This window comes from Microtus oregoni, unplaced genomic scaffold (genome assembly GCF_018167655.1).
Source record: "Microtus oregoni isolate MIOR12 unplaced genomic scaffold, Mior012 000043F_ref0000047, whole genome shotgun sequence".
Classification (NCBI taxonomy): Eukaryota; Metazoa; Chordata; class Mammalia; order Rodentia; family Cricetidae; genus Microtus; species Microtus oregoni.
Window position 1 is genome coordinate 550,702 of NW_024543210.1, and position 27,138 is coordinate 577,839.

At 56.5% G+C, this 27,138-nt stretch overlaps 1 protein-coding gene across 6 annotated transcripts; it reads right to left on the minus strand.

Annotated features, from left to right (window-relative positions):
* Inf2 (inverted formin 2) lies at positions 1 to 25,941 on the minus strand. 6 transcript variants are annotated; one of them, XM_041633314.1, is made up of 25 exons: positions 25,806 to 25,889; positions 21,133 to 21,254; positions 17,290 to 17,403; positions 14,520 to 14,919; positions 13,384 to 13,499; positions 13,151 to 13,310; positions 12,660 to 12,693; positions 11,640 to 11,781; positions 11,020 to 11,161; positions 10,087 to 10,872; positions 9,468 to 9,613; positions 9,318 to 9,379; positions 8,807 to 8,909; positions 8,528 to 8,613; positions 8,016 to 8,116; positions 7,158 to 7,228; positions 6,515 to 6,622; positions 6,113 to 6,183; positions 5,225 to 5,345; positions 4,734 to 4,898; positions 4,461 to 4,563; positions 4,168 to 4,329; positions 3,025 to 3,654; positions 2,454 to 2,510; positions 1 to 634 (listed from the first exon to the last, which is right to left on the minus strand). In XM_041633314.1, exons 4-24 carry the CDS (start codon positions 14,908 to 14,910, stop codon positions 2,455 to 2,457), a joined length of 3,756 nt encoding a protein of 1,251 aa, XP_041489248.1. In that variant the 5' UTR covers positions 14,911 to 14,919; positions 17,290 to 17,403; positions 21,133 to 21,254; positions 25,806 to 25,889; the 3' UTR covers positions 1 to 634; position 2,454. The 6 variants fall into 6 exon arrangements, with proteins under 6 accessions (XP_041489248.1, XP_041489250.1, XP_041489247.1 ...); XM_041633316.1 differs by lacking the exon at positions 21,133 to 21,254 and having other exon boundaries at positions 3,025 to 3,651; positions 25,806 to 25,941; XM_041633313.1 differs by lacking the exon at positions 21,133 to 21,254 and having other exon boundaries at positions 25,806 to 25,941.
* Positions 25,942 to 27,138: the final 1,197 nt, after the last annotated feature.

Sequence of the window (27,138 nt, forward strand, 5' to 3'; positions counted from 1 at the left end):
CAGACAAGGTTGCTTTTTATTGGTTAAAATCCCCACTGGGCTCCAAATTCAACAGTGCACACCTGGAGTGGGGACAGGGGAGTCGAGCAGGGGCAGCCTGCTCCTCGCTGGGCCGACAATGAGGGAAATGGCAGCTGTTGTAGTCCCCTCTCATTATTCAGCTCTTCTTGTTCCTTGGGGCCTACCAGCCAGGATCTTCCCACAGCACTGCCAGCAAGCCTCCCTGGAGCCCTTGCCATCCCCAATTCAGCCACAGCAGAAGAAAGATGCAGAAAACAGCACTCAGCTAAAAATCAACTGCGCCACGGAGGCAGGATGGGGATGCTGCAGCCCACTGCAGGAGTTTGTATCTCCCTTCCACCCCTGCGGTGCATGCGGTAGGGGTGGGTAAGGGTTTGCAAAGCGGATTGTGAGCCTATGAGCGTGCAGGTGGTCCAGGGTGATGCCAGGTCAGGTCCTAGCATCAATGGCCAAGGTTTCCAAGGATCCCGGCTGGGTAAGGCACGGAGTTTCGGTTTCTCGGGGGCCCAGTCCCAGCCTGGCCACGAAGAGCCTCTCCAGGCAGCAATCCAGCATCTGCTGCTGTACTGAGCCGTTCAGGACACTCACTTAGCTTTGGGCCTGGACCTGAGGCCTGTGGGGAAGGAAATGACAAAGTCAGGAGCAACCTTCCTCAAAGCTACAGCTGCCCTCTATGGGTCTCAATGCCAAGGTTATGATGTGTATCCAGGTCCACTCTGACCCCAGGTTCTTCTCCAGGGCAGCAGAGTTCATCTGAGTGGATGGAGTCAAGGTGATATAAGCAGGCTGCCCCTGCAGAGGCTGTCCCAGCCAGGCTTGGTGCCTTAGCTCGAGTCCACCTGCAGTGGGGTCCGTGGGGTCCGTGGGGTCTACTTCTCACCTCTCAGACCCCACACCCACTCTCTATTCTCACCAACCTGCACTGGGCCCTTTGAGCTGGACTTGGTCCTTCCTGCTTTCTCTCTGGCTAGGTGCTGACCAAGGAGGGTCCTGGACTGGCAGTCACACACTTAACTGCCACCAGCCTGCCCCCGTAGGAACCCTGATCCCAACACTCTATGTGCTTCCTAAAAAGCCTGCTTTTCCACCAGTGGTAGGTAGGGGTCCAGGCTCCCCTGGAGGCTTGGGTTTGAGAATCTGTTCAAGACGAGAGAAAATGAGTGGAGCAGCAGCTAGCAGCCAAAACTTCACCCAGGGCGTTATCAGGCCATCCACAGGGAGTGAGGAAATGAACAACCAAGGCAGGGGAGTAGCAAGTCCGGGTTAGTTAGAACAGTGGACGCAGCATGGAAAGGCTGCTGGTCCAGGGACACAGGAGCTGGTCTCCATCAAAGTGCATTATACAATGGGGTAGACCATGTGCAGGATTAACACCACTGAAAAAGTGAGGGAAGACACCGTGATGCTGGGCCCCAAGAGGAATGGAGAATGGAGTTCTGACCTCTCTGTGGGTCTTGCCTGCAATGAACCAACAGCCCTCATCCTTGTACCTCGATCCTGAGACTTACGCCCAGTGGCCAGCGGGTTCTAAGTGCCAGGCAGACCCAGGGTCCCTGAGCACAGCCAGAGGTGCTTGGCACTTGTTCACCCTGGACTCACGGCTCATGACGGGCCAGGATCTTTTGTCCTAAGCTGGGCCTTCCTCCATCCACGAAGCCTGGCCACGGAGCAGGGCCCAAGCTGGTCCAACAGCATCTCTAACCTCTAGGGTCATGTCACTGGCCCTAGCTGTCTTGCCATGAGTGGGGTCCAGAAGACCCCTATGGCACATACAAGGAAGACCTGGCATCTAAACTGATCCCTTTCTGCTCCTGGGTACAGGAAAGGGAGGCCCAGGCACCTTTGCCTCTGGCAGCAGCTGCACTTGAGACATCCATTTCCTTCCAGTCTCTTTGGGCATGTGTTTGGCCTTAACCTGTACCATGGAAGAGCTGGGATAGTCTTGGGAGGGTTGTCTCCATGCAGAGGGACCGTGTCTTCTGGGGAGTTGGGGTTAGTAAAGCTGCAGAGTTACCATGACCCTGGGTAGGGCGGAGGCACAGATAGGAACAACCTCAGTCTGTCCTGCAGGACCAAGAAACAGTCCTCTCCGAAGATCCCACGCTGTACCCACAAAGGCCTGAGATCCCACTCCCTAAAGGAAGCTTGGTTTTATCTACCCTTCCTTGGAAGCCCATTTGGAGTCCAGCTCTGAGGTTGTGTCCAGCTGGGGGAGAGAAGACCCTGGGGCAGGCAAGGCTTGGCAGCTGGGCCTTCTCCAACAAGGCAGGAACAGCAAGGGCACCATTACCAAGAGCCAAGGTTGGGATTTGCTGATAATACCCAGAGGGCTGTAGAGAAGCTAGGTTAGTGCCCAGGAGGGTCAGGCAGCAGGCTGAGGCCCCAGCACCCGCTGCCACCATTAGTCAACATAAGCCAGGCTGCATACGTACCTCACTGGATCACACACAGCCTTTTTGTTTTATTATCATCAGAATCAGGGACAAACTCTGCTTCCAAATAAAAGAAACACACTCATCAGCTCATCACAGGTGGGCAGCTCTGAGCTCAGGGTGGTGGGATCTGTGGGGGCCAAGCTAGCCATGGCAACACTCTTGGTCAGGGGCAGAGATAAATCGCCAGTCCAAAGCCCAGATTCTCTGGGTCACAGTGACAATGGCAGCTGCACCCAGGATCTTAATGCCAGACCACCCTGCAGCAACAAGAGCCAAGGTCCACCACCCTGCTCCACTCCCTGCAGAAGGGGTGTGAAGGCGGGAATTTGCAGGCAAGGGTGATGCAAGTGGTGGCCCCCAAAGCGGCCTCTGTGTGAGGTGCTGTGTCCCACTGAATCACCCTGTCTCCTGGACGCTGGTTGAGCCTGTAGTACCCGCAGGGATAGGGGAGGGACCAGCTGGATGGCAGAGAGAGGTCCCAGGCTCTGTAGTGGGACAATCAGCTCTAACCACATGCCCAGACCCAGGCGCCCCCAGCCTCGCTCACCGCAGCCCGCTTCCCACTTACCTTCTTGGTTTCTTGAGGGACGTTTCTTTCTTCGCTTGCTCGTCCCCTTTGAGACCCGGCCTCGAACCCTGGGGAGGGTGCCAGACCCTGAGGAATCTGTCACTGCATCCTCAGAAAAGGACCTGTCCAAGGACGTGTCAAGCGCAGACTCTGGGGCTGTGTCGTCCTCGTCCTCATCCTCTCCAGGGCCTGTGCAGGGGAGGTGGGTGCTGTGGCCGCGCTCAGCTGTATCCTCTGCTCCCTCTCTCATGCTGTCAGCCTTGGCTTGGTGGACACCCCTCAAGGCTTCAGCATCCATAGCATCCTGCTGTGAGCTCTCGATTCCAGGAGGTTTATTGCTAGAGAACTCGAGGGGCTTCAAGGCCTGAGCATCTCCCAGAGTCACTGGCCAGATGCCCTCAGAGGGCTGGACATTCGGGGTATCTTCAGGGACCAGGAAATCACTGGCATCCACATACCAGGAAGAGCGCCTCTCCAGGGTTGGGGGGCCACCTTCCTCCTTGGAGGGCTGGGGGCTGGGGGCTAAAGCGTCCACAAGGTCCCAGCCCTGTGGCTCGCCGGCTGCTGTCGTATCCAAGCTTGGCTCTGAGATAGGGTGGTCTGTGCCTTGTATAGGGATGCTGGCAGCTGCTGTGGATGGAGGGATGTGTCAATGACATGAAGTGGGGCATTTTGGTCCCGCTCCTGGAAGTGTTCCTGACTCTGAGCCCTCCTAAACTACTCCAAACTTCAGTCTCAGGGACCCTCCAGCATGGCTTATGGGTCAAGGCAAGGCAGTATCTTCAGTCTGGCCACACACGGGAGACTGGGAGAATACCCAATGGGCCACAAAATCCAACCGCTTTCATCAGAGCTCCAATAGTGGAGCCCTTCCTAAGGTCTGCTTGTCTTAACATCTCAGGTGCCCAGAACTTGGGTTGTCTATCAGCGGACCACAACTCCCACACCTCCTGGCCACCCAAAGGCACAGCCCTCTCAGGGGGCCTTTTCAGAGCTGTGCCAAAGGAACCTCCACTATGCTCCCCACTTTAGTGTCTCCAGGGACGTGTGTGTAGGGTTCCCAAAGAACCTCAGGTCCCAGAAGGCTTCCTAGAGGTAAGCATAGGTGGGAGGGCATGGGAAGGTCACAGGCTAGGGTCTCACCAGGCTCTGGGGCCTTTGGAGGGTCTGTTGGAGCCACTCTGCTGCCCGCTTCAGCGTCCCCTCGGCCCCGGGCTGTCTTCCGTAGCTGGAAGCCCTTCCTGATGTCGGCCAGCAGGGCATCGATGACACACACCTCTTCTTGTTTCCCAGGCCCCTTCCTGACTGCAGAGCCACAGACCTCAGAGGGCAGCCCAGAGACCCCAGGCCACCCCAGGGATCCCCAAGAGAGTCAGAGAAGCACGGCAAGGCTTGGGAGAGGAAGGACAGCAGCTCCACCTGTCCCCGAGACCCACCAGGCTTCCCATCCTCGCCCCTTGGCCTCCGTGCCTCCTCCTCTGCCAACTGCTGTTTCCTCCTCTCTGCCTTCGCCATCTGTTCCTTCCGGTCCTTGTTCTCCTGCTCAGACAGACAGGAGCCTCGTCATCCATCCCAGTAACCCACATCGGGAATACTGAGGGACAAGTACGATGGGGGCTCACGGTTGCACCTATCACAGCTGGGAACAGAGGGGCTGGGAACCCCACTCTGGTCTCAGGCATCACCTAACTCCCCTGGGCCCACCACACCTTCAGGGCACGGGTGAAGAGGTCTCGGAAAGTCTTCATGGTGTTGAACGTGTCCTCTAGAGACAGCTGCTGGGCGTCTTCACACAGGTAGTCGGCCAGCTCCAGCTTCTTCTGCTCAATGGCCTCAAATACCTTGTCTAATGCCTGAGAGGCCTCGATGCTGGCCTGGGGACATAAGCCACAGTCACTCCACAGTGAGCCAGGGGAGCATGCTGGTGAGACCTTATGCCCAGGACCCTTGAGCAGATGTCTCCATGTAGAGTAGGGCTTGGGGCATGCTGGATGTTCCTGGGAGCTTTAGCCTAGGGCCACGGAGTCCATACCCTACAGGAAAGACTAGGACAGGAAGCAGAGAAGCGGTTCTGCTGACTCAGGCTCTCTTGTCCCCTTGGCCTGTGCTCACATTGGAGCTGCTCACCCATCTACTCCCTCGACTGTACTGAGAAGAAGCCTCTTCTGCCAACTATAGGACACCCACTGGCCAGCCTTACCTGGAGGCGCTCAGCATACTGGTTTTTCACCTCAGGGATTGAGGCAGACACCTTCCGCTCTGTTTCCAGAAGCTTCTTCAGGTTGGTGCTGGCCTCTGAGCGGATGATCTCCAGGTTGATTCTGAAAGGCACGGAGGGGCAAGATGGGCAAGGTAAATCAGGCATCAGCTGACACCTGTCACAGTGGGCCCTTGTCTGCACAGTCCCTGGGACTGTATCAGCCCTCTTCACGCACCCCCAGCCAACCCTGGGTACACCACAATTCTCACACTGCAGGTCCCAGAAGCCAGCCAATCCTGATGACCCTGGATGCTAGGTTAGGTGCCTATTCTAGTGACGCTCAGATCAGTCAGATGGATAGGATACTGACCCCTCACTGTAGAGTGGGCTCTGTTTCATACTGAGCACACATGGGAACCTCTGCCCAGCTGCTAGGCCCACTGTCACTCTTGTTTGACTAGCTCTAAGGCCCAGCAGCTGCTGGACCAAAAGCTCCCAGGGCAGTGGAGCATGATGGGAGCATAGACTATGGAGCTGGTATGTCCAGTTAGCCTCTCCGCTGGGTGGTGAGACTCCAGGATGACAACACCACTTCCCTGAGCCTCGGTTTCCTCACTGAATCATGAGGTGGCGGGACCTAGCTTAAGCTGTTAGGAAGGCTCACTTTGTAGAGACGCTGTGCCAGACTGTCACCCCAGCCCTTCCAGACTTCACTTTCTGATCTAGGTCACAGTTAGAGCAGACACAGTCCTGTCCCAAAGTGAAAGTGGGCATTCTCTGGGGTAGGGGGTCCTGAGGCACCGCTGTGGCCAGGCTCTATGGCAAGGCAGCTGGGATCAGAGGTTGGGGCCCAAGCTGCTAAGGCATTAGGCTAGCAGGAGCACCCACCCTGCAGCTTGAGAGGGCGGCTCCAAGTCCCGCGGCAGCTGTAGAAGGTCTGGGTGGCTTTTCTCTACTTCCTGTAACACAAGATGCCCAGTAAGATCCTGGTGACCCCACTGAGCCTGTGGATATTACCCTGTACAAGCATGGGTAGAACCTCCACCAACTCTTTGACCCTTTGGGGCCTCTAAAATCCTGCCAGGGGCCTGTGGTCTTGTAACAGTTTTGCTTTCTAGAGGTGGGTGACAGTAGAGGGCCTGTCCCGATGTTTGGGGGGGGGGGGTAGGTAAGGCCTGCTGGGGATGGGCAGTGTTGAGGCTCAGTCTCTAGAATAATTAACAGGCCTAAGGCCAGAGTAAGGTCTGGTAAGAGTAGGGGACACCCCATCCACAGGTTCCCGGAGGTCACCTCCAGCACATGGTGCAGCAGCGTCACGCGACTCTGCTGGGACTTGGTCTCTGTGAGCTTCAGCAACGTGCTAATCTTGAAACCGTCTGCATCTCCTGTGTGGCTGCCCTGTGAGGGACAGGGGGTGAGTCCCAACTCCCCTCCGACTCCCAGGGTATGGGATGAGTTCCTCAACCCTTGGGGTGTGGTGAGCCCCCCCGACTCCCAGGGTGTGGGGTGAGCCCCCCGACTCCCAGGGTGTGGGGTGAGCCCCCCGACTCCCAGGGTATGGGGTGAGCCACCCGCTCCCAGGGTATGGGGTGAGCCCCCCTGTTCTCAGGGTGTGGGTGAGCCCCCCTGCTCTCAGGGTGTGGGTGAGCCCCCCGACTCCCAGGGGTGTGTGGTGAGCCCCCCGACTCCCAGGGTGTGTGGTGAGCTCCCCGACTCTCAGGGTGTAGAATGAATCCCCTGACTGACTCTCAGGGTGTGGGGTGAGCCTCCGACTCCCAGGGTGTGTGGTGAGCGCCCCGACTCCCAGGGTGTGTGGGGGCCCCCTGAATCCCAGATGTAGAATGAGTCCCCTGACTGACTCTCAGGGTGTGGGGTGAGTCCCTTGACTCCCAGGGTATGGTGGGAGGTGGGTCACAGGACAATTTTGACTTACATAGTTGAGGAAATTCCCAATCTTGAGGATCAACTGGCAGAAGACAGGCAGCCGTTGGCTAGTGAGCAGGCCTGTGATGGAGGAACAGGGTTGAAGTAAAGCCCAAAGTCTCCAAGTATCCCAGAGTGTGGCTGTTTGCTTGGCTTCCTGACCCCGGGCCTATCACAGCACCAGAAAGGACACAAGGCAGGGGCTACCTGGGACTATGCGCTCCTATACCAATAGGTATAGGGACTCTCGAAACACTTCCTGCCATGGCCACGTTTGCTGAGCCCTCAACTCCAGCAGGTGTACGGCCATTACAGGTCCTGTGGGTGAGGATTCTGGAATGCTAGAGAAGCCCCTTCCGATCCGTGGCCACCCTCATTCTCAGGTCCCTGTCCCTTAGGCTGCAGGGAGGAAACTCCTGGCTCAGTGGCTGAGATGGGAGCAGCCATGCACCATGCTGTGTGCCGGAGAGGAGTGAGCTGTCCCTGGGCCACTGGAGCCCATCTATGTCCCTGATCTGGTGGCTAAGCAGGTCTCTGTCATTCTTTATTCACGGAAGAGGAATGCATATATGCCTTTGTGTTTCTGTGTGCTGTGAGTGACTGCATATGAATATATCTGCATGCATGCTATACCTGTGGGTATGGACTACGTATCCTCACTCATATGTGCAGTAACTTACTATGGAAGTTACTGTTCTGAGTGTACAAAAGTGTGTGTGTCATGTGGAAACGGTAGAGGTGACCATGGGCTTTGGCGGAGAAAGCCAGCAACTTCACAGCTCTCGATGGCCATGCCATGGCTACAGCAGGGGTTGACGCGTGGCAGGCCTGTCCCTCCCAGCCCCATAGGCTTTTGGGCCCCACTCACTCTCGCAGGCGGTGAGCACCAGCTGGGCCTTGGGCCGCACCATGTCCAGAACGATGGCCGTGCCCTCACACAGCATCATGCACTCCACCCGCAGCTGGTAGCTGGTGTGGCAGAGCAGGGGGTTAGGGCCCAGAGGCTCCACCACGCTTGCCACTGGGAACATGCTCTGCCCTTGGTGGGTGGTCTGGGGGAGGGGTCCCCATGGCCTGGCTGGGGAACGTGCACATTTCTAGGCCTGTGCCCAGGACAGAAATAGGGCCTGGACAAGGAGGCAGCTTAGGGGGCCCGGAGCTTCTCAGGAAGACTCTGGCCTCAGGACTTAAGAGGTCACCTCTGCTTTCTCAGAGAGGACGAGGAACATGGTGACACTTAGAGATGACTCATTCTCGGAGCCCTAGGGACTGTGTACAACTGCCTTCCTGACCCCTTCCTCCACTCCTAAGCTTGGCCCCTACCCTACTCTCCCCATCTTTCCCTCCCCACAGGCTAAGCAGGAGCCCAGGGCTGCTCACCAGGGAATGTCCAAGAGGAGAATGTAGAACTGGTCAGCACTGGCCAGTTTGGCTCGCTCCTCCGTGAACGCCCGCAGGTTCTCAATCTGCATGGATGCCACATGTAGGAACCATGTCTGCCTGCCCGACACCTGCCTCCCTGCATCTCCTCATCAAGGTTCGTGGTGGCTCCCAGCCTTCCAGTGGCTCTCCAAGGGGGTGAGGTGGTTCTCCACAGGGGCGAGGCGGGTCAGGACCTCACTATCCCTGCTTCTTTGGTTGGTTTGGGCCCCTGCTCACCTCATGCTTTTCTGGAAGGAGCTTTAGGAGCTGTTTGAGAACCTCTACATCAAACTTGGTTGTGTCTCCAGCCCGGATCATTGCAGTGACTTCTTCATTGGAGCTGGGGAGGGTGAGGGCAGGCGTCAAGAAGCATGATGAATTTCCCTCTTCCCCTTGTCCCCTACCATGCTCAGAGGTGGGGGTGGCTGATGGGCATCTTGGAAGGGTAAGGGTTTAGAAACTGGCAGGCAGGGTCTACCTAGTCTTCCCTTGACTTGGTCACAGCTTGCTTATGGCCTAGGAGTCTACCTCAGGGATTTTCTGGGCTTCACTTCCACCCTGGCCTCTAGAATTTTCGATGAGACAGTCTGTGGCAGCTATCATACACTATCTCCTGCCCTGGGAATGAAGCATGCACAGACATGGCCAGTCTGCAGAGGGCGCTGCTGGGCAGACCTGGGAAGCTCAGGGCAGAGCTGGCCGCTTGCCTGGGGCTGAATTTGACAGTAACGTGATGTCCCTCACTCACCATTTAAATTGCTTCAGGAAGATGTTGAGGTTCAGGCTCTTTTTGGAGTCCAGAAAAGTTACCTAGAAAACCCACCTTTTAGCTGGTATTTGGAGGGTGGGCATAGCAGGTCATTCTATCCCCGCAGGAGATGGTCAGAGTCCACCTTACCTCTTTGGGTTCCTTCCTGATGGGGGCAGCAGAGGGCTCCTTGGGCTTAGCCGTGGGGAAGGAGAAGAGCTGCTCAATGCTGGAGAAGTCAGGTTCCACCACCTCTGTGCAAGGGCTGCTCAGTGTTGCCCACATGGAGTTGCGTTCTACAGGGGAGGGATGGACAAGGTACCCTGCTGAAACTTCGCCTTAATGTGGGCCGGCGGGTCCAAAGGCAGGTGTGCTGAGGTCTCTGGGGACTGAGCAGGAGCCTGGAGCCCAGCCTGGGTGGCATATCTGATAAAGGAAACCTCCAAGCTGTTTCAGGCTGTGTGCACGCATATGGGCACACACACCCACGCTGGCAGGCGACCTGGGCTCTCTGGCTGGCCTTCTCTGAGCATCAGCACCTGACACCTAGGGCACTACAGACAGCCTTCAGAGGAGGGCAGGGCCATCGGCAGCAGACACCTGTGACCCACAGGGCTCTGAGGTGGTGGCTTCTTCCCATGCAAGACATGTAAGAACTGGACTCCGACAGGGGCCTGGCTGTCTTGACTAAGTGAATGTAGACACTCACAGGAGGAATGACCAGTGGGTACCTACCCTCCCCAGAGGCTGGCTTGGAACGAGGGCTTACCTCGTGCCACATTGGACGGCAGCTTCTGCCAGTTCAGCTTCTTCATACGCAGTGTGGGTGGATTTACCCTCCGGTGACTGGGGACCCAGGCTGAGTCCAGGCCGGGGGCCACCTGAGCCACAATGATCTCCTCCACACCACCCACCATGGAGGGGACAGAGAAACCAGGCAGGGGAGGAGGTGGGGGAGGAATCCCGTCTGTTCCAGGTAGTGGGGGAGGGGGAGGAGGAAGAGATGGACCACCCATGCCAGGGAGTGAGGGTGGGGGTGGTGGCTGGGTCCTCCAGGAGTCAGACAGAGGTGGAGGTGGTGGAGGTGCTGGGGGGGACATGGCCTCTGAGCCTGGTAAAGGAGGTGGTGGTGGGGGTAGAGGAGATATGGTCCTTGAGCCTGGCAAGGGGGGTGGCAATGGTGGGGGTGGAGGGGGTGCTGGGGGAGATATGGTCCCTTGGCCTGGCAGGGGGGGTGGGGGTGGAGGGAGCACAGGGGTGGAGCTGGAGAGCGGTGGGGTAGGTAGAGGTGAGGCTGCCTGTTGGAGGGCTGTCTGTGGAGCTATGTCATCACTGGGGCTCTGGCTGCTGCCCACATGCTGGCAGGTAGAAGCCACTGCCAGCTGCTGGCCTTCCACTTTAGCTGTGGAAGTAGTAGTGTTTAGGGAGGAACTGTCCCGATTCTGGCCTAGGTTGGCCTGGACACTCTTGTGGGCCTTGTCCAGGGGGCTTGGTCGGGGCCGCCCTTTGATGGAGAGCAGTCGCTCAACTACCTCCTCCAGGGTGCAAGCCTGGGCTGCAGGAAGGAAGTGTGCAGAGTTAAGGGAGAGGGCCAGAGATGGGAACAAGGCAAAGGGACATCACCTCCCACATGGCCGAGGATCTCAGGGTCTTCCCAACAGGCTGTGCCCCTCTGCATGCCTTGCCCCTCCCAGTTTCTCACCATCGCTGGCCAGGAGCACAGCCCGGTTCACCAGGTTCTCCAGGGCCTCCCAGAGCAGCTGGCCTGAGCGGCCGGCAGGCTCCAGGTGCATGAGACCCTGCAGCACCGACAGCAGCTGGGCTGACGCTGGGGAACAGCTCACCTGCAGTAACCAAAATAGAAAGGTAGATGGTCATCCCCGCCCTTGGGCAGGTGGCTACCCACCAGCCCATGCGCCAGGGGCGTCCTGTCCTAAAGCCCCTTCACCTGAAGCCTGGGTGATGGGTGGCACAGATGCAGAGCTCTTTGTGGTACTGGTGGTATGAGGATCACCCTATATGCTGTAAGATGTTAAATGGTACCCCTGGTTTCTACCTATTACTGTCACCCCCAGATGAGAGCTGCTGCATTCAGTGACTAAGACTGGGGGGGGCATGTAAACTCAGACTCCTGACCCCTCACCTGGCATTAAGTTACCTGAAGTCCCCAGTAATCACTACCTAGCGGAGGCACAGGAAGACACAGTCAGTTTGGACAACTTTGACCTCTGGAAGCTTGTCTTGCATTATGACCCCATCTCCAGGACAACACAGTCCCTGCCTATGACCCTAGTTCTGTGCCTGGCCATGGTGGGACTGCACCTTGTGGAACAGGGAGGCGAAGACTTCCTGGTGGCTGTTCATGTTGATACCATCGCAAACACGCTGCAGTTCCTCCTCATCCTCTGCTTTGGCCTCTTCGAAGGCTTCCAGCTGGATCAGCAGGTCAGCATCCTCTAGGTCTCTAGGGGATGAGGACCGCCAGTTGAGTCGCTGTCCCACCGGACCTTTCCTTACAGTCCAGGCTGCATGCAGCCACCTCTACGCCGCCCACCTGAGCACACTGGGCAGCGTTCCTAGCCAGGCCCAGTGAGCTGCAGCCAGCAACTGCAGCAAGAATGGATCTGAGTTTCTCACCCTGCCAGGCTGCCTAGGGGTCACCTGGGTATGTCCAGGCATGGGGTAGGGCAGATTCTCATGACAGGTATAGGATGGGGTTGGGCCCTCATGTTAAAGGTTTAAAAAAAAAAAACACAGTCAAGATCATACTTGAGGCAGGCCACCATGAAACATGGGAGGGGATGGGCCTGGCCTGAGTCAGCTGTCAAGTGTATATACTGGGGCTGGGTGCTGCCACTACCTCAGCCTGGCCACTAACTGACCTCCTCACTGCCCACCTGGGGATAGGTCCCAGAGCCTTGCACTGGGCTAGTTTCACAACAGTAGAGTCTCTATGGCTGCTCATGCTGACTTCCTGGAGGTGAAGAGCCCCAGTGGGGTCTGTCTTGAGTGTAGTCAGGATCAGGGTTCTCAAATGGACAGGCTCCCTTTGGAGACACCAGGGTCAACACAGACTCCAGGCTGTGTTACACCCGAGCTTTGGAGCAAGGCGAGCAACTGTCCATAGAAGTGAGTTCTGCACCACCACTATGGCCTGCTGTGCATCTGGATCCTGAGTTAACCAGGCATTCTGGCTCCTGTGGGCAGTGTCTGAGTCCTAGGTTCACTCCTAGAAGAAACCTCTCAACCCCTCTGCAAACACTGCTTGGGCAAAATGGCTGAAATCCCAAGGAAAGACTGGGGAGGGAGCAGCTGGCAGAAGCAGCCACAGCAGGGACTCACCGTAGCCGGGTCAGAATATCCAGCAGCTGTAGCCCTGGGTTAGACGGAAGGGATTAGAAAGTCTGGAAATTGCCTTTGGCTTCTCCCTGCCTCCAGCTCCTTGTCACATGATCAGGACTCTCCGTTATCTCCCCTCTCCCTCCTTTAAGACCATCAGGGAGTCTTAAAGTTCCAGAGGGGGCAAAGTCTACTGCTTATTCAGTGGCCACTGCTTGAAGGGGCAGAGCTGGAGTTGAAAGCTGGCTACCCATCTGCCCCTACCACCCAGCCAGCTACGAAACAGAACCCTCAGCAGTGATGTCCTATCTGCCATAGGAACCGACGGCAGTAGGAGGCACTCAGACCCTGGAACAGTGCCTTACTTTGTGGTGCTAGGGGATGTGGGGCAGGGGCAGGATTTGCTAACAGTCCCACTTTCCCAAGGGGGTAGGCACAGGCTGGGCTGGCCCAGCAGGCAGGCACTTTGGAGGTCAGCACGTGAGGGCACTTACCGATGAACTCGCTCCGCAGCTGGGCACGAGTGCGGAGATCCTCAGGACCCAGAATGATGGCGTTGATCACGCTGAGTAGGGTGACCACATAGGGCACGTTGTCACTGTCTGACAGCTCATTCATGATGACGCTGAAGCGGTACTGCTGGCTGCACACCGTCTGTAGGTTGGGCAGGGTCAGGACGTGCTCCAGCAGGAGATCCTGTGTTGTTGACCCAGACCCCACTACTCACCTTGTAATGGTCCAGGGCATCTAGCGTCAGGGCGTGGCCCTCAGGTGAATAGATGCACAGAGCAGCCAGCAGCTCAAACACCTGCTTCTTGACCATCACATTGGATGTATCCAGGGCTGTGAAGGGTCAGGAATGTCTCAGCAGGCCCATTGTCCTGCTGCCCCCATCCATCTTTAACATACCTGTGATCTGGTTCTGGCGCTGGTGCCTAGCATGCCAACCCCAGCTAAACTTACGGCCCAGGATCTTTCCCATCCCCTCTTTCCAAGAACCCTGACTTTGCCTCTTGGGACACACACAGGTCCTTTCAGGGAATGGCAAGGGAGGTATTTGGAGTCTACAGAGCCTAGCCCAGCCCAGCCCAGCCCCTGCAGCTGGCTCTAGACTCAGTGTGTTCCAAACTTAACAGCAAGGGATGGCTCCTCATCCCTGTGAGCCCTCTCCTTCTCCATCCTGAGCTAGGGAAGTTTTGGGGTGCTTCTCATCTGGCTGTGCTGAGAATAACAAGGGCTTGATGGGGTGGGGGTACAATCGGGTCCAGGCTGGAGAGACAGACTACAACTGGTGTGGGTCTTGGGCTAGACATATGGCAGCCTCTGATTTCCTAGCTCACACCAACACCACCATCCTAGTCGCTGCTCCCCAGAAGGTCTTAGCGCCCCAGTGGGACCTAGCTGCTTCCACTGAGGGACACACAGAGACTCCTATCCACTTGCCACAGCCAAGGCACTGCAAGAAGCCAGAAGGTAGAGCTGGTCTTGAGATAGCAAAGGCAGAAGCAGGAGGCATGGCCAGGGGTGGCCAACTAGGTAGAAAGAGAGGGGTGTGGGCCAGGAAAGGGGCTGAAAGGCAGAGGGCGATGTCCTTAGCAGGTGAGGGCCAGGCCTGGAGGGCTGTGCTGTGCTATTACAGGGCATGGAACCAAGCAGTGTACGTGCGGACCTGTTCTGAGGTCAGAGGGTAGGTAGAGCCAACAGAAGGCTGCTGGTCACAGAACTGAGGAAACAACTAGGAACAGCTAGTGGAAGGACTCGGGGCCTGACTGGGGTGAGCTGTCTCCACCTTCCTCACCTCAGGGCTGGGTTTTCCCTGATGGGCCCCTACGCCCTGCCCTCACACAATGGCCTCCAGCTCACCCTGGGAGAGTTGGCGCACATAGCCCTGGTTGCTGAGGATGTACTCAATGCCCTGCTGCGAGTTCATGACGGCACGCACACAGCTGATGCAGGTGAGCTGCAGCAGGGCGTCGGCAATGCGGGCTACGCCGCGCCCTGACAGCCGCGCCAGCGCCTCCAACAGCAGGTCCAGGCCGCTCTGCTCCAGGAACTGCACCATCCAGCTGCCATCGCTGCTCTCCAGGCGCTTGCGCAGGCCCGAGTAGTTGACTACGGAGGGCATCTGCAGCAGCCGAATGCACAGCTCAGGCTCCGCGCTCTCCAGGTTGGCCTCCGTGGGGTCTGACTCCTGTGGCCCCAGCTTCTCCTTCAGCGCTGCCCACTTGCGCTGTGCACCTTCCTTCACAGACATCTTGCTGACCTGCAGGGACAGAGGAGGACAGAGCCATCAGCCTGACCAGGAGATATACAGGACCCACAGATTAAGAGGTTAGAGGCCAGCTTGGCCATAAGTGACACATGGAGGCACTGTTTGCTGCCTCAGTTTCTCTTTTAGGTTTCTGGCTTGTAGTCCAATAATGGGAATTTGGGACAGCCACTTTGTTTCATAAAGGCTCTTCTTGTTCCTGGATCACATGATAGACAGGCAAGCCCTATCATATGCACAAAGACCCTAAGGCTCAGTGAGAGACAGTTCCGTTAGACCTCTGTGCCTGGGTATGGGGGCGTGAGTTGTGTTGCCCTGACAAGCCCCAGTTCAACTAGGAAACCCTGGGGTAAGCAGCAGGCAGCCATGCCAGCTGGAATGCTGTGACATCGTGGTGACGATGCATCTCTGAGGCTCCCTTATCTGGCTCCAGCTGCTTCCCCAATGCCCACAGCCTGGGAGGTGGGGACAGTGGGGGTGGGAGGAGGGGCAAGTCATAGGAACAGGCTGAGGACACAATGTGATGAGATGTCCAGGGCTTAATGGAGTGGGTTCACCCAGAAAGAAAGTGAGTCCTTGGCATACAGAGCTTCACTTGGCTCATCAGCAACAGGCCCTACTCCGACTACGGAAATGCCCCCCAAGTGGGGCAGGGGCAAGTTTGGCCTAAAACATTCTCCAAATCATGTCTTTCCTCAAAGCCTAACTGTAGACAAACTGTACTCTTGTCTCCTCCATCCATGCGGTTCTCCAGGGCCAGCCCCTAGGCCCCGCTGGCTGTAAGGCTGTCCATCACAGCCCCTGGGGACAGCGTCAAAGGTCAGGGGCATCCCAGGCTCTCCTGCAACCATGTATGGCTGGGATCTTAAATTTAGCATCTGAGAAAGGCATCATGGAGCCGTGGGAGGAAAACGCTGAGGGGAAGGGCTTGATGGGGCAAGCTCCCATAGCCGTATCCATCCCAAGGGCTTGCTTGCACTCTCTGCTGTACGCAGGACAGGCTTTTTACCTGCTGAATGGGAGAAGGGCTGTGGGCAGCGCTCAGGGAGGCTACACTGTGGCCACACTCACAGCAACTGGGCCCTGCAAGTGTTCCTGGAGCCCACTGAATGCTAGCAGGCTGGTGCTCTTTGTATAAGGCTTCTCCTCCAGGGAAGGGGCGAGCTCAGGCTGAAGAGGTGCCCTGAAGATCATCGCCTGAGTCGAGCGAGAGCTCAGGCACTCTGCTAGTGTGGCTCTGGCTTCCAGGCGTCTGCTGTCCTCACCGGAGGCCCTGCTGCTCTCAGAGAGCATGCCTGACAAGCAGTACTAACAGAGCCCCTGCCTGGCTTCCCATCCTTCACCCATTCAGATGCTGGTGGCCAGTGGGTCCCTCTTACAAGTAGCCTGGTGAGCAGCAGAGACAGGCCTGGAGACCTATGGGGGTGTCAGTCCAGTCACTCGGCCTGTTTGAGCCTCAGTTTCCTCCACCGTGATTCTGCCTGCGACTGGGGTTGTTCCTCCTACCTGTAGGTCAGAGGAATGTCCCGGAAGACCAGCCTGGGTCCTGTGCTGCACCTCACTGGGGGAGGAACCCACTACCCTCCATCTCTGCTTTCACCAAATCCTAGGCGCTTCCAGCTGTCTACTCACCCAGATGCGCAGGACTTTCCGACCATCTCTGCCTACCCATTCGGGGCCCTGCCTCCAGCTTCTCATCCCTGCTGCCAGCTGCCGGTCTGGACTGGTCTCTCTTGGGCAGCGTTACGCCCTTGAAGTAGGTCTTGTAAGTGTGGGAGTTTTACCACAGAACGGAGCTGCCTGAGGGGCCTCTGCACACTCCCTAGTTTCTGTGCTGCCCAAAGAGGTGCCTAGAACTGGCCTCCCCACCCCCATCCCTGCCTCCATTGGCCAGAGGCCCTGTCCCCTTGGCACAGGCTGAGTGGTTGGAGTATGAACTCACCCAGACCTGGCCTCTGGCATCCAGAGTTCTCTGGCTAGGAGCTCTAGTCTTCCGTGCTGAACCCACCCAATCTTTCTGGGACATCAGGATCACCAGAGTCACTGTGCCCCAGGCTTGAGGCCCCCAGATACAAAGGTCAGGGTACCTGCTTGCCTTACAATTGCTCCTCTGGCACTTTCCAGTCCTCCTGCCCCATGTGTAGTCTGTCCAAGGACTGTGAACTCACTCTGTGATGGGATCCTCCCTGCATCTGTGGGGGTGGGCCCTGGATTCATGCTCGCTTTCCTGGGAATTTGTTTGTGGGGTAAGGTGGCTATGCCCCAAAGCCCTACTGATGACTGTGTCCACCCAGGAGAGCCAGTCTGGCTGGAAACCAGGATGCCAGAGTGAGGAGCACTTTCTTCCTCTGCCAGGCTTCCTACCTCTCTGTAGGATGACGCCGAGTGTGGACAGCACCTGGATACTCCACAGTCTAGCAGCTTTGGCCAGGAAGGTCAACAGATTAGATCCGATTAATGATTGACAGCCGTCATCACCTGTGTGCATGTTTACAACTTAGCACCAATCAGAGAAAGGCAAGTCTAAGCAATAGGATGTCCCATTTTTGGATGGCCTCCATGAAGCATCCTACCCCCGCCCCCCAGAGACTATAAAGCTCTCCCTCTCCTGCCTGCTGTCAAACTTCTGACAAACACAGCTGAGGGTGACCCCTTTACTACTGCAGTCTCTGAACCCAGCTTCTGCCTTCCATGGGAGACCTGGGGAATAATATCCAGGAAAATACAGGTGCCAAACAAGGCTGGGGAAGAACCTCACTGTTTATTGTCTGTGTGTCTCAGGGAAATTCACACATGCTCTCTCTGCTCTCATCTGCAAAGTGGGTCGGTTACAGTGGGACCCATACAGAGCTAGTGCCGCCGGTCAGAGTGAGCAGCTGGAATACTTGCAGCTGGTTTTGTTTTGCTTTGTGACAGGATTTCATGTCCTCTTGGCTGGCCCCAAACTTAGTATGTAGCTGAGAGTGTCCCTCACACTCCTGACCTCTTACCCGTGCCTCTGAAGTGCTGGGACTAGAGGTGTGTGCCACCACAGCTGGCACGAAGCTGTCTGAATGGCATCTGTGCCTTCCTGGTCCTCCCACTCCCAGCTCTGGGGCCAAGTGCTCAACTCTGAGTCAGACCTGGTAGAGACTCGGAGGGGCTGGATACCCTGGTTTTGCCCAAGGTGTCAGGGACGGCTCAGCACGGGACCATTTTCAGGTGATTTTTCCAGTCAGCATCCTAGGGTAGAAGGGCTGGCTCTGCAGCCAGTCTTTGGCAGATGGAACCAGGACACGGAGACTGTCCCACCTGCCTACACAGCTCACTCAGAATAATGGGACTGCAGTGGGCAGGGCCTTTGCCCGTAAAATCCCCAGATCCAAGGGCTCGGGGCAGCTTGTCCTTTATTCATGTTTTTGTTATTGTTGTTTTGCTTTTTCTTTTCTTTCTTTTTCTTTTAAAAACAGGGCATCACTCAGTAGCCCTGGCTGGCTGTGGCTGACATCGAACTTACAGAGTTCTGGGATTAAAGGTACGTCTTGCCATGCCCAGTTTACACGTGTTTGTTTGTTTTGATTTTTGAGACAGGGTTTCTCTGCAGCTTTGAAGCCTGTGCTCTTTTAGATTAGGCTGGCCTCAAACTCATAGAGATCTGCCTGCCTCTGCCTCCTGAGTGCTGGAATTAAAAGTGTGTACCACCACGGCCTGGATTTTTTTTTTTAAGTTATCTTTATGTGCACTGGTGTTTTGTCTGTATGTATGTCCGTGTGAAGATTCTGGATCTCCTGGAACTGGAGTTATAAGCAGTTATGAGCTGCTGTGAGTGCTGGGAATTGAACCCTGGGTCCTCTGGAAAAGCAGCAGTGTTCTTAACCACTGAGCCATCTCTCCAGCCCACACACATGGTTCTTTTTTTTTTTTTTTTTATGTATACAACATTCCTTCCATGTATGCTTGCATGCCAGAAGAGGGCACCAGATCTCATTATAGATGGCTGTGAGCCACCATGTGGTTGCTGGGAATTGAACTCAGGACCTCTGGAAGAGCAGTCAGTGCTCTTAACCTCTGAGCCATCTCTCCAGCCCACACACATGATTCTTAACGGTTACTTCCCCACAAGTACAGGCCTTCCACTTCAAGACTACTCATGAAGGCAGGGTCTCCCTCAGGGTCAATGGTGACCAGCCCAGATCTGAGCATTGACAGGACTCCTAGAAAGGATCAGGGCCTGTAAGCCTCAGGGTCACTGCTTGGGAGGGTGGCTCTCAGTAATAGTTGGCTGTCTCCTGCATAAGCTGTAGGCCAGCCTGGCATGGCGCTGTCCGCACCTCCACTCCACATGCCTGGGCAGCTACTCTGACTCATGGAACTCCAGAGGCTTCCGCCCCTGCCTAGTAATCAGACGTGAGCTGAGTGGGTGTGGAGGGCCAACTCCACTTACCCAGCATGCCATGCAAACAAACCAAGGGAGAGACAGCAGAAGCCCTGCACGGGTCCCCTGGTCTCCAAAAGGGTGGCTGTGGTGTTCCAATACATTAGGGAATCTGAGTGAGTCACATGACTCCACATCTCAACTTCCTCATTGCTACATCCAGGAAAACAAGGAATATAGCTCCAGTAGCCAGAAGGCCCTGCAGACAGTTAGCTACACTGGGTCTTTCAGATATGCCAGAGTTCAGGTAACCCTTGAGCAGCAGCAGGCCAGGCTTTGCACCTAAGCCCTGGGTCAGGAGGCGCTGTCATCTGCACCCAACCCCTACAGGGGCTGCCAGCATTAGGGAGTTGATGGGCCAATTCAGAGGTAAGTGGCTAGGGCAGGCACAGACCAGGTAGGGGACCCCTGGAGGGGCTGCTGCCTAGGGTAGAGAGGCAGCTGAGGGGGCACCTTGCCAACCAACACCAGAATGAAGGCCGGGGTGTTTCTGGGCCCAGAGCCAGTTGGGGGTTGGGGGAAACACAAAGGAGGGAGCTCGCCTTGCATGGGTGGGAGGGAGAAACGGCAGAAGCGGGATTCCGGAACTGGGTGGCAGGGGCTGCCACACTGTATTTTTAGCCCTTCCAGAAGCCCAGATTTTCCACTGCTTGACAACCCTTGCTTTTACAGAAGTGCACACATTCCGGGCAGCTTCCGGTACTCAAGGACAGCCCCTGTCCTACCCGGACCCCTACTGCCTTCTCTCCCAACCAGTCTCGGTTCCCAGCAGGGGTCACATCTTCCTGACTGTGAGCCCCTCAGGGGCCTCAGCTGGCCGAGGGCTCAACTCAGGTAAGATATCCTATAGGCACAGTAGGCCTCAAGGAAGAAAAGAATTAATCCATCCATTGTCCTCAGGAAACAAAAGAATCCATCCACTGTCCCCAGGAAGCAAAATAATCAATCCATCCGCCATCGCTATATCCACATACATGGAAATATGCATGAAGCCAAGTCAAGAGGCTGACTAAGCAGCACCTTAGTCCGTTTCCACTTGCCAGCGCGGCTCAGAATGAGTGTGCAGAAGCTCGGACTTCCAGTTCCCAATTGGTTGCCTATGGTGTGCAAGGAGAGCGAGGATTCCACTGGGCCACCCTAGTATGTGGGAGTCTCAGGGAGGGAGTGTGCCTGAAGGAGCTCTTAGCACTGGAGTTAACACTGTCACCAAGACACCTGCCTGAACGGCAACAGAAGTAGTAAACAGGAAATACCTGCTAGGGCCAGGGGACACCCTGTTCCTGCTCCCGTCCCTTCTGTGCCTGCTCCGAGAAAGGTGTCCACAGAGCAGCTGTGGGGGGACCCTGAGGGCAGGCTGGGGTGCTCTCGGTGTCCCCTTCCTCTACAGGAGTTTCACTCAGGCAAGCTGGAGACAGGAAGGGTGGTGGTACCCACAGCGGGGAGCTGCTTTCACTTCCACCCGCTCTGGGATGATATGGGGACTCCAGTTGTCCTAGACTTGCAATGTCACCCCAGCTGCATGAAGTACAAGGACAGCCTGGCCCTCTTGGACATTCACTAAGTACTGGGAGCTGCAGAGAGGCATGGGGGAATGCCAACTCCATCGGTGAGGGCGCTCCTCCTGTGACCTCGTCCCTGGTGGGGTAGGAGGTATGCAGACCTGGGGTTCTGGGTTTGCTAAGCTCCACAGGAAGGAAGGCAGGGTTGTGACCGAGGGTTATGGTGCTACACACACCAGCTCCATCTGAAGGGCTCAATTCGAGGGTTCATGGTCATGGGGACCTCAGGCTCACCCTAGAATCCATCTGCTTGGGTTTTCTCTCTCCAAAATCAGACACCCTTGGAAAGTTCTTCTCCAACAGGCCCCATGTGCTCTCTGACCCCTCAGATGTTTTTCGGCAAGGCCTCTCCCAACCTTGACAAGACAGACTTTCTTCAGGATTCATGTGGCAAGTGTTATATGCTGGTCTGAGCTCAGCCCTGTCCATGCCCAGGATGGGAAAGCTGTCCTGTCCACCCACATCCCAGATCCCAGTCTCCACCCTCCGCCAGTGTCTAGCTCCAAGCTTCCCTTCCAGGGGCAATGAGAACAAAGACACACTGAAAGTGGGGGAGGGATAGCACTTGCATCCTCCAGCATAGCCAGAGGCATAGCCGGGTCTCATGGAGAAGACAAGGCTGCCTCCAAGTGAGGAGGCCTTCACCTCTGACCTGCTGGTTCCTTGACAACCCAATGGACTTCCTGTTTCTGTCTTCATACAAGCACGTCACTGCCAGTACCACGATTTCTTGGTTGTCAGGAAAAAAATGCCGCCTTAACTGTAACTACCACCGCACAAGGTCATCTCAGCCCTGACAGTCTCTATTTAGCTCAGAGCTCCAGTTTCTGGGGCCCTGCTCAGAATTCCTCAGCCACCTGGCCTGGGGGAGCCAGTCAGGCCCAACCGGGCGAGCAAGATCCTCAGTGCACGCTCACCGTACTGGCTGGGAAATGAGGACACCAGGGTTTCTGCAAGAGAAAGCCTACTCTGGACTTGGGTTTTCTTATGTGTACAGTGGCCAGGATGGTCACCAGGGAGCCCTGGACACTCGGCATGGATTGGCTGATCTAGCACTGTCAGAATGACAACCATCAGGCCTGCAAGCACCACCACCTCCACGGCTCAGCCTTCACTCTTCTCAGAGGTGACCTCCCATCTCCCTGCAACCAGCTGCGGGGTTCTGCAACATGCCAGGGCCCAGCCCCTACTCCTGTCGATACTTCCACAGCCTTCCCTCTGTGGAGACAGGTCTTGCACCAGGCCACTCATGTCTGTATATGACGTGGGGCAGAGAGGTGTGGGACAGGTAGCGTCCTCCTCCCAGCTGTGGCTAGGTGGGAACAGACGTCTACCTCCCTGCTATGAGCACAGACAGCAGTAGAGCTGTGTCTGCAGCAGGAACGAGGACACAGGGGTGATGAGGAAGGGATGAGTTTGCACATGGAAACCACGGCCCAGGGTTGCAGGGGCCTGGAGCAGCAGATATGCCAGTCTGCTTTGCAAAGTTTGGAGGGGTCCCAGGGAAGCCACGCCTACCGCCATGAGGTGTGCTAAGCAGGAAGTGTCCTTCCTCACCCACTGGGCCTGGCTGGCCTAGCACGTGGCTTCAATGTTGGCTTCATTCCTTCATGCGAGTTTTACACTGGCCTCCCATCCACTAAGAGGCTCACATCAAGGCCCCAATCAGCCTGACCTCTGTCAGTGCAGGCCACACGCTGGTGAGGCTGGGCCCATGGAAACACAGTACCCACGTGGACCTGGGATGCTCTGACCAAGTCCAGCTCTGGAAACACGTGGAATGCTGTGGCAGCATAGGCGGGGGCTGCCCTGGTACTCGGACTCTGCCAAGATCTCTGCAGAGGGCCAGCTAGCTCTCCTCAAGCCCACATGCCGCAAGAGTGAGCCAGAGGCAGGAGACTGGTCGAGGCTACCTGGCATCCTCTCTGGACTCTCCCATCCCCTCTTCTGTCCCATGTCTACTTCCTACAGAAAGGAAAGCCATAGTGAGGGTGAGCTAGGAAAGCAGCCTTGGCCATCCTGTCCTCCATCAGGGGTGAAGGGCCCTGGGCTTCAGTGCATACCTCTGTCCTGATTGGTTTTTTGTTATCTTAACGCAAGCTTGAGTTATCTGGTGCTCCTCAGCTGAGAAAAATGCCTCCATCAGATTGCCTGCGGGCAAGTCTAAAGGGCATTTTCTCGATAGACTGATGTGGTAGCACCACAGAGGGCGGTGCTGCCCCACGCAGGTGGTCCTGGGTACCGTAAGAAAGCAGGAGAAGTACGCCCACGAGAAGCAAGCCAATAAGCAGCTCTCCTCCTGGCCTCTGCTTTAGTTCTGGCCTTTAGGTTCCTGCCCTGAGTTCCTACTGAGTTGTAAGAAGAAATAAACCTCAGGTTGCTTTGGTCAAGTTTCATCAGTGGCGTAGAAACCCTAACTATGACACCCGCCTCAGTCACATCCCACTCCACCTACCAGTGCCCCATGAACCAGGTCCCAGGAGTCAGGGCATCTGGCCCTATTATAGTCACTGGGGGGAGAGGGAGCCTAGAGGGTGAGCTGGCTTCACCCTATTTAGAGACTCAGCAGGAGCTACCTGACCAGGGCAAGGCCGGCTGATCGTCTGAGCTGCAGTGGCCAGTCCTGAGATGCTGTCCTGTGGTGAGCGTGTGCTCACTAAGGTCAGGCTACCAGGCTGAAGGCCACATAGTAGGGCGCCATTCTCAGAGCTCCATAAGGGTTAGGGAGATAAGAAGGCTTTGTGTGGCATATCACTGGGTACCACCTCCTGGGGGTGGGCAATGTCAGTACAAGGAATTGATGTCTAAAGCACAGTCATTCTAAGGGCCTCTTGTCAGGATAGACAGAAGCACATACAGTCTCCCGACGGAGTGGGAGCCAAAGGGCCAGATGGGTCCCGACAGCCCTTGGCTTGTCTGCGCTCAGACGGGAAGGAAAGGAGGGCTCGGGGCCAATGCTTGAAGGATCGTGGAGGTGGCCCCAACGGAGGAGAGACCCTAATCAGCCCCTGCCTGTTCCTATGTAATCACACATTAGGAGAGGGCCACAAGGGGACAACTGGCGCAGCTGGCATGGTCCCCTCCCCAGTTCCTGTACAGTTGGAAGCACCATGTGCTGGGTGCTGGGCAGGTGGGTAGTTCCGTACAGATCCTACTTTGGCTCAAGGCCCGGGCTGTCTGAACTTTCTCAACAAGATTGTCTTCACTCAAGTCAGGCTACCAGGTTGAGGCGACATAATAGGGCTCCTATTCTAACACCTCCGGAGACAGGGACTCCATCCATCCTCTCTGTACACGCCAGACGCGCCTCAGTCCGCTTCAGGCCACAGGGGCATCTCTGTGGAGACAGACTCACTCTAGAAAGAGGCAGGTAGCCCTTTCCAACAGAGGACGTCTGCTGGATGAGGAACTGTGCACCTATTAAACACTTTATGTGTGTAAGACAGAAGTAGGGGAGTCAGGTAGTATCCCCTAGACCCCGGGAACCAACACATCAGCACCCTCACAGAGCCCAGGAGTTGTGCCTCCTCCAGAGAATGCCATCATTCCTGCCCAGAATGGGCCAGAAGTAGCCTGCCTGCACCCAGCATCTAACAATTCCCCTGCCTCCCTCAACAGCTCTCATGAGCCTGAAAACTTTCCCTCTGTAGCAAGTGCACTTTGGTAGAAGGTGAACGAGTCTATTTAAGGTAGGTGCTTTCAGGTCCCAGCACAGGGAGATGTGTGCAATTAGCTCCGACAGCCATCAGCACCCCCACAAAGTGAGGGGCCTCTCCTGAAGGTTAACTCGCTGCTGTTCAGGAGCAGAACCCTCGCTAGCAGCTTGCTTGGGTAGGGTGGTGGAGGGCAGCCCTTCCTGGGAGGGCTGGACTGGGGCTAGAGAGTTTAGGGAAGGGGCGGGAGGGTAGAACTGGCAGGCTCAGCTCCTACCTGGTAGGAGTACCCTTCTAGGTCAACTTGGACAGCTGCCCTTGAGCCAGTGGGTGGGGACAGGGAGACCTTTCAGTCCCCAGCCTTGGAACAAACACCCATTTTTGCTACAAGTGTCTGCTCCCCAAATGCTCCCTGCCCTGGGTGACACCCTGAAGAGATCTAGATGTTTGCTCATGTCTGAGCCACTGTCCCCACCCTTCAAGAATGGGAGAAGAAACTGAGGCCCAGAGAAGGCAAATGCCACAGGAGGACTAGTGAGAAGGGAATTCCCAACTGTAGCTTCAGCGTGGGTGTGCGGGCGTTCGAGAAAGTGCACTGGCCTGGAGCTCAGGCAGGATAAGGGCCATTTTGCCATTGACTCCTGGTGTGCCCAACCTGCCGCTGTGTGACATGGGACCCTGCGTGGTTAGAGGCCTGGATAGATAGGCCTACAGACCCCGCTCCACCCCATAGTCCTCTGGGGAGTCCACCAAGGCATAGTTGGGGTCACTCAGCTTTCCTTCTAAGATCACCTTCATTCCTAGCATCCTGGCCCAGGATGGTGGTTGACAGATGTTGCCACAAGAAGTAGACCTGTGCCACTCTCTCAGGTCCGCCAGTAGGGTGCAAGAGTCTGCAGGGGCATCTTTAGAAGCTAGCCGTCAAGGCGGGGCCGCAAGCCCACATTGTGCTACTCTGTAGGCGGACCTCGAGTTGAAGTTTATTTTCTCAGCTGTGGCTGATTCATGGTCAGGATGTGGTAGCCGCAAGGTGGGGGAACTCCTCCACCAGTCAGACCCTGGGCAAACACCCTGCAGGCAGTGAGCGACGTTCCCCTGCTGGTAGTCTAGCGCTTAGAGCGCGGACCGGAATCTTGGCTACACTGGTGCCTACGCGGCAGCTCGAAGCCCTCTCCTCAATCTCAACCGTTTTGCTCACCGTCCCCAGACTCAGTTTCCCTATGGTTCCAGACTAGCCAGAAGCCTCAGACTTACCAGGTGGGGGCGCAGCGAGAGATAGTGCAGAGGTTCCTCTGTCCGGGCGCCGGAGCGTCTGGTGCTGCGGGCGGCGGCCCCGCGGCTGCTTTCCGCACGGTCTAACCTAACCGCGCTCGCGGGCCGGGTGGGGCGGGAGGGAGGAAGGGGAGGTGCGGCCCCGCCTGGCGGCGGCCACGTGGGAGGCGGTACTGCCCGGGGCGGGGCGGGGTGGGGTCTCCAAGGAGGCCCTGCCCAACCGGGTTTGGCTTTTCTGCAAGGGCGAGAGATGGGAAGGAGTGGTACATTCCGGGCCAGGCTGGGGACCCGACTAGAGTGACCCCTTTGCCTGTGACCTCACTGACAGTTCCCTCCCAGGCTCTCTAGCACGTTCCTGGTCTGCCCCCTACGCTGGCCACCTGTTCAGGTTCCCCACCCCTCTGGTTTCATTCTGCCTCCTCCATGGGAGCCGTGCTCTGGGCTGCTGGTTGTGGGTCCTCTGATAGATACCCACCCTGGCCCTTTATGGGAGATAGCTCTTTCAGTTTCCAGTTCTGTCCTGGGGACCTGAAGTGCAATCCCTGGCCTGAGTCTGGGCTGAGACCCTGTGCAGCTTCAGTTTCTCCGGCTTGAAGCAGTACCTCTAAAAATTTATGAGCATGAACAAAGGTTCTCCCCTCCCTTGTGTCTCGAGTACCCCAAGCTGAGTGGAGGATGTGTGGCCGATGGGCAGAGTGAAGGGCTTTGGGTCTCTGTCGAACCTTGTAGCCACTTCTATTCTGGGCATAACCTCATGTGGGGTGCTCAGGATTCTCCTCAGCCACATGGGATTAAGCCCACCCTTGGTTGCTTGTAAATGTCATCTCCCGCTTCTGTGCCCCTTGGGTGGCCCCATCATCTCAGTCCCTGGAAACCCTGGCTGGGTCCCAAGCAGGAATAGTCTTTGATAGCCAGCCAGTGCTGGGATGGTCTTGAGTGCAGGGTGTGCACTGGGGAGCCCGCCAAGGCAGGTGCTGACTGGCTGTTGGACACCGTCCAGCCTGGGATGTAAGTTGTGGTCATTCCCAGACTGGGGCTGGCTTGTTCTTAGAATGCACAGTCCTCGTAGCCTCTACCTAAGAAGCCAGTCAGCCCCCAGTAACCCTCGACACAGAGACCTTCTTGCCTTTTCCAAACTGCAGTTCTGATTACCCAGTATCACCTAGGTCTGGCACCTTTGGGAAAGGGGACATCAGATGAACTCACCTCTGTCCTGGACTTCCTTTGGTCAGTGGTGTGTTTCTTTATCCATAAGAAAGAATGTGACTTCAGCCCCACCCTGGAGGACTGCTGGCCTCAGCTTGACCACCATCCC